This window comes from Nilaparvata lugens, chromosome 3 (genome assembly GCF_014356525.2).
Source record: "Nilaparvata lugens isolate BPH chromosome 3, ASM1435652v1, whole genome shotgun sequence".
In the NCBI taxonomy this organism is placed as follows: domain Eukaryota; kingdom Metazoa; phylum Arthropoda; class Insecta; order Hemiptera; family Delphacidae; genus Nilaparvata; species Nilaparvata lugens.
In genome coordinates, this window is record NC_052506.1 from 84,224,744 (window position 1) to 84,231,930 (window position 7,187).

Consider the following 7,187-nt stretch of genomic DNA (forward strand, 5'->3'; position numbering starts at 1 on the left):
TCATCAGTATAAATCAATTTTGAAACTAATTCGACAGAATTTAATTAGGTACTGAAGTAAAACTTGAATTAATAAAATAGACTTGGAAACAAAAATTTTGGTAAACTTTAAACACACCTTTCGCACTTCACACTGTAATCGAAAGAAAATATAGATAATATTGAAATTAAAATAATTTGAATCAAAAATTAAATAATGAATCAAAAACAAGTTCTTAAGTTTCTAGATCGAATAATTTTAGATATTTAAAATAACGCTTGCTTCAAAATGGTCAAGAAAACTACAAATAATAATCAAATTAGTACTTTGTAAAAACCAATGTGAAATGCGAGTAAGACTATGTAACAGCAAACAATTCATACAAAGCACATGTTAGATTTCTTTTGATTTTACGCATTTTTAGTAGTTCTTCCTTATCATATCTCCTAACAAATCGTACTATTATGCCGGGAACACGCTCATTAATATTAGTATATCTAGGAATTGGCAAACGATGGCAAATGTCTATCATGTCTTCTTTTATATCCATATTCAGAGCCCTACCCACTTCTATTGTTTTTTGTAAAGTGTCTTCATTTTCGGATACAGGGACGCCATGAATTTCAACAGTGTTGGCCCTAGAATATTGTTGCAAGTCCTCTAATTTGATTGTTAGATCGTTTACTTTGGCTTTCAAAAACTTGTTTTCAGTTTGTAGAGATTCTATGCTATCATTTTGTTTCTTTGATAACTCCATCTGCCTATTCAAAATGTCTGTATACTCATCTAATTTTTCATGACAAGTTTCGAGGGACTTACCAAGATCGTCCTCCAGTTTGCGTTGACCATCTATGCAAGCTCTTCAATTTTAACCGTCACATTATTTTGCAGACCTTCAATATATTCTTATAAAGTTTAAGAATATAATGTAGATTAAGAATATAATGTAGTTTGTTGTTGTTACATAGTTTTCTTCATTAAGTTTTTTTTTCAATTTTTAACCCTTAAGTGGTCGCGCGGGGTGTTTTAAACACCCCAGTAAGGTAAATTTTGCTCTAGCTTGATTGATCGATTGGCTAACCTGCTGACCGGTACAGTACCTTCAAACCAGTGCATGAGTGGGAGAACCAAATCAAAAAACCAGTTCTGCGACACTAATTGTATGAGTAAGATCTCTTCAATTGTCTTTGGGGTGTCGGCAACACCCCACGCGACTACTAAAGTAACTTTTTGTTGAGTTACTGACACATGAAAACAGTATGTAACAGCCTAAACTAAGTGAATGATGTTGATGCAAATAAAATGTAAGTTGAACATGGCCTAAATTTACTTTTCCTCATATTTTACGTCAATTTTCAGATCAATATAAAGTTACCTATTTAGTAAAAATTTCTGTTACACTTTCTCGCATAATATATGAATTGGTCATATTTGGATATGAGCTGCCATGTCATGGAAAGCATGATTGGATTGAAATTCATTGGATTAATTTAGTATTATCCATATTCAATGCAGTAAAACATTGAAAACAAGAAAAACATTATTCTGAATATATATATTTTTTACAAAACTTGTACAAATACAGCTTGACTCGAAATCTGGTAATCTTTTATTTAAAAATCTGATAATTATAAACTAAATTTTGAAATCACATGAGTGTAAGCACAATGATATCAGGGGAGTCCATTTTATTGTTTAAAAATAGTTTCTTCCCTTAGTAACAAAAAGGAAAGCAGTTATGAAATTTTTCATTTGGGGTGTTCTGAACACCCCATGCGAGCACTTGTGTTTCAAAAAGCTGCGCGACCACTTAAGGGTTAAAATGTAGTTCTTATTTATAATCAACTTTTTTCTAACAATCTTACCTTCTTTTAAGCAACTTTTTCCTGTTATCTTAATCAAGTTTATCTTAATTTTTAATATCAAGTTCTTATTTCTAAAACAGTTTTTTCTCTAAGCAACTATTTTCTGTTTTCTTTATCTAGTTTGGTTTTGATTTTTAATTTTTAGTTCTTAATAATTATTTCTAATTCATTTGTGTCATACTTTTTGTGTAAATGAGGTTTGTTTTGGCGTTTAGCTGTAAACCTCTCCGAGTTGTACTTTTTTCATGTAATGTATTCTCAATAAATAAATAAATAAACCCTTGGCCTCCCTCACAAAGCCTCTCCATCTCTCCCGATCCACTGCCTGTCTTTTCCAGTTTCGTAACGCAAACCTCATTATAGTAAAATTGACTCCCCCTTTTTGTAAAACTGGCAGATCCCAAAAATTTACTTTACATTTCTTGAATAAAATCTTCCCAAGAAGAAATTGTCGTCATAGCGTTTGATCTTACGAATAATTTTTTGATGATGAAAAATATTTCGAACATAAAACTGACCTGTTCTTTCCAGAGCTCTCTGATTTTTTTCTGACCCTCGATAAGCAGGTCAAAAAATTGTACAGTCGAATGTAGTTGAAGGTTACATCCAGGGCAAATGGTTCTCGGAAAATTGCCATCATTTGCAACCTAAAATAATTTCTCAGTTATGAAATATTCTATTGAAAAAGAGGAATTACCTTTTACGTGATGCAAAAGGTTACTAAGGTATAACATGTTAATATTTATCAACAAGCTTATCATAAAATAGCTGTTAATGGATAACAATAACTCACTAGATCAGCTTATGAGATTTAATTACTAGATTAGATATAATTAGCTTAATAGCCATTGGAAAAAGCTTAGCCTGAGGAAATTGCCAAAGTAACATTTTATGAGGTTAGAAGCATTATCTAAAATGTATATTATGATAAACAGTCTATTCAAATATTATTATACTAATCGTAATCCTAGATTGCTAAGCATTTGTCGGTTGGTGATGACGCTGTCATCAAAAACGGTGATTTCGCGAAACTACGTGACATATTGCCGTTTTTCACTACAATAGGCTCAATATTTCCTGTTCCATAATAGGCTCTAGAGTTCAGTGTTACTTTGAGACAGACGCAAACTCTTTTGTTATATTCGCCCAAGTAATATCATGATGACTCAATGCAATTTTCGAATACAGGCTGGTTTCCGAGCTTGGGATTTAGGTAAGTTCTAGACTTTAAACAGGTGGTGACTATGACTGCGACTACGCCCCGTTTCAGAAAGCCAATTTTCTGACTCCAGCTGTTTAAAGTCTAGAACTTGGCTAAATCCCGAGCTTGAAAACCGGTCCTTAATAGAATTTTACACAAATAGGCTAATTCTACATGGATAAGTTATCTCACACAAATCATGTATGTTGAGGGAAAATTGTCACTGTGACTGAATAACTTGCACATAGAAATAACTAGCCGTCAGGCTCGCTTTGCTCGCCATATCCGTCTAGCCAGGGGGCTCCGCTCCCTGGACCCCCGACTGGATCGTCCAAGAATGAGATTTTTTTTTTCATTTTTAATTTGAGCATTTTTATCATATGTTAGGACAATCCAGTCGGGGGTCCAGTCTAAACGTCTGGCTAAACGGATATGGCGAGCAAAGCGAGCCTGATGGCTAGTAATATAATATTCCCAGGATTGAAGTAGGAGTGCCCAATCAATTTTTCCGCGATAAATGCATTTAAATCCTCAACTTGGTGCCAACCTAACAAAGTCAACTCAACTTAATGCCAACCTGACAAAATTATTAATTTAGTTGCCAGTTAACAACTGTTTCGAAGAGGTACTCTATCTAGATTGTAGTTCTATAGTAACATATGATATGGAAATTTCAATTATAATTAAGAGATTGGGAGAAGAAGAATATACATGCTAAAAGACGAACTTTAAACCCTTAAAAACCACCCTTAGAGTTAAAATATTTCCAAAAGATTTCTTAGTGCGCCTCTAAAGGGCCAACTGAACATACCTACCAAATTTGAACGTTTTTGGTCCGGTAGATTTTTAGTTATGTGAGTGAGTGAGTGAGTGAGTGAGTCAGTCAGTCAGTCAGTGAGTGCCATTTCGCTTTTATATATATATATAGATAGCGCTTGAAATTATTGTTTTTTGCCATATTCTTGGAAGATTTTGATAGTGTGATGTATCTGGTAAATTGGCAACTCAATTCTACACCATATACCCCTTTTTAGTGTCTTATATCGATTTGTACGTTGTAGTGACCAGAAATACAGTTTATAAGTTGAATGAGTATTATATTCCAATTATTTTTATTTTTTCCTTCGTTCTTGTTCAAAACAGATCATAATTCTAAATTTTCAAGAGAGGAATTGAAGTTATAACACGTTAAAACACCTGTTAAGAAACACGAGTAGTCGCGTGTTGTAATTTCTACAACACTCGTTCGCTATCCGATTTTACGCCCTTCACGGTTCGATTTTTTGTGGACGGTCCACCTGAATGGGTTCGTCGAATTTTTGGAAGTCTAGTCGGACGAGCAGGTTCATTTAGAGGTCCAACATATCTGACCTGCCGCGGAGTTGGAATGTGAGTGGTAAGTGGTAATGTCGGACACTCACTCGACCTATATATTTGCAGCTGAACTATAGATTCTCATATGACCCTCCTCGCGATGGCCGAAAACAGAACAATTGCTACAACGCGGTTTTCACCACTACCATGCGTTATTGTATCTTTTTTATAAACGAATGAGCTAACTTCTTCAAGTGAAAGCGTGAATGTGAACCTAACTTTACTTTATCCGCCTTCCCAGCAGTTCTGAGGCTACAGGAGTCGTCATGATTTATAAGGATTATCTCCTGTGTATGTAACTGTGTTCATCTACATATTATTCATTTATGTAGTAGTATGGCCTGTCTGTCAAATATCCTCTGAGCTGCTTTACAAACACTCTCTTTCTTGAGATTGATTTAAGGTTTTCAGGCAGCAAGTTGTAGAAAAAAGTCCCTGCATAATTATGTTGGGGATCTGCTATATTTTCTTAGTCGGTGTTGAGGTAGATTCAGGTTGTGTTGGTTTCGCAGGTTGTAGTTGTGAAGATCCGATCTCAGTGTGGGATTTGTCTCGTTTGCTTGCACTATTGATTCCAATACGTGAAGCGATATGACTGTCAGGATTTTGTTGCTCTTGAATAGGTTTCAGCAGTGCTCAATCCTATCCACTCCTAATACCGTTCTTATTGTTCTTTTTTGATTCTCAGTATTCTTTCAAGGTTAGTTTGTGCTGTTGAACCCCAAGCCGCAATTCCATAACGAAGGTGCAATGCAAATACTGAATGATAGGCAATGAGAGCAGTGAGATTTGTCGTATTATTCGGATCACATAAGCTGCTGAGGTAGTATTTTTAAATAGTTTTTATAATCGTCGTTATCAATATTAATATATTCAGCAACAACTTGAGAGCATTTAAAATGTATGAGCCGCGGAATCCCGTATTAGGACCTATATAATATTGGTTGAGGAGGTCAAGACAGTGCCTTTTCTATCACAGTAATTGACACAATCTTCAAACAAAATTTCACAAAGCACTTTTTATCTTTATCAAGCAATGCGGCCAAAATGCACAATGCTGCTATCTTCTGTTTTTTTTTTCATGAAAAATTGCGTGGGCTACACACCAATTTGTTTTAAAACGACCTTAATAATAAAATTGTAAAAACTAAAAACTGTATAAGCTACAATGAGACGAAATTAGTAAAAGCGAAGTTGAATTACGACTGATGTTGGGAAAGAAGTTGGAACGTAAAGAGTTAAAGACTATCATACTTGTACACCTACCAAGTTGGTCAAAAAATTGGACGGCTTTATGAATCATCATTGAATGACATCATTAAAAAACTATTTGTACTATAAAAAAAATACTAAACTATACGGTAGCTACAATGTGCGATTTTGTATTAAGTGAAAGACACTCAGCATAGTATTCTTCTGTAGCCTAAGATGCAGCAAGGGGTTTTGGTTGGGGAAAATATGGTGGAAACTGAAATCACTCTTTTTAGAATAAATAATTATCAATTATTGTACTTTTTACAAAAACGCGACAACTGCCAAATGGTTAGGCCTCTAGTTTACAACCTAATTGAGATTGTATACAAGCAAAACAGTATACAAATGTAGCATCAATGAATAAAATATTATAATTGTGATTGAATTTTACAAAAACAATTGAAGTTGATCTGTTTCTAAAAAAAATGTTGGAAATTCAAAGATTTGTTTAGATGCGCGCATTCAAAATATTATGTTATCTGAGACTAACCTCAACTACGAATAGGATAATATTATTCTTACCTAATTATCAATACAAAAGTATCCAAATTCAACTTGAGATAATTATGGTATTGCAAAAAATATTGGATAGCTTCAATAATATACTATAATAATAAAAAATAGGATTTTAATACGTTTGTTCTTGATAACAAATGTCATTTTGAATCACGCAGTTAGGTTGCTTGCAACCATAATCAGTACAGAGTCTAGAGAATCCATATTGGGCGAGTCAAGTTTAATACTAAAAAGAATACTTCGTACCTTTATTGGAAGATAATTGTTGATCATAGAGCAAATATCCACACCTGAATTTGTATCATTCTCGTACAAAAGAATACCATTTGTATTTTCTTCCCCGCATAATCTGCAGTAAATTGAATCGTACAGCAAAACAGTCATTACTGCCAGAAGGAATGCCCGGCCATTTCTGTTTTCTTCTGCAAGTAGCCAAGTGAACTACAAATCATTCGTACCAGCCTACCAACAAAACTTGCAAAATAAATGGGAACTTTTATTAGTGTATTATTTCAGGGTGTAACCAAAGTGGATGGATGAATTCTTTTTCTACGTGGAAAATTACCAAAAATTTAACACCATAATCTACTAGTAAATCTGGCTACAATTTGGCGCGCTCTATAAAAACCAGGTCAAAACACTCGTGTTCCTCATGGAGCGGCCATTTTGTATTTTATGGCGGTACATTTGAAAAGCCAATCTAATTCAACCTACTCGTAACAAAATCATGCATTATGATAGATTTAATAATTCTTTTGCTATCAAACCATACAGGTGGATTAGCGTGTGTCTACTTTGCGGCGGGCCTTATTATCAAACTGTTAGGGAATGGCCTCAGTGAATGCCATAAACCTGATTGTAATTCAGAATTCTTTCAAACTCTTTTATTCTTGTTGCATACAGTAATACAACGTTGCATAAGTAGCCTAGTAAATGAAATTACGGTAGTTATCTTAATAAGAATAAAAAAAGAATTCCAATTAGTAAACAATAAACAA

The 7,187-nt window shown here is 34.0% G+C and overlaps 1 protein-coding gene across 1 annotated transcript in view; it reads right to left on the bottom strand.

The window, feature by feature from the left end:
* The window catches only part of LOC111050565 (zinc finger protein 264), a 73,738-nt gene extending 67,114 nt beyond the window's left edge, over nt 1-6,624 (bottom strand). Inside the window, exons 1-2 of the mRNA XM_039422920.1 lie at nt 6,436-6,624; nt 2,363-2,491 (exon numbers count right to left, since the gene is read on the bottom strand). Of these exons, the coding sequence (XP_039278854.1) occupies nt 2,363-2,491; nt 6,436-6,573 (267 nt within the window). The 5' untranslated portion in view covers nt 6,574-6,624. The remainder of the gene's footprint in view (nt 1-2,362; nt 2,492-6,435) is intronic.
* Between the last annotated feature and the right edge of the window lie 563 nt (nt 6,625-7,187).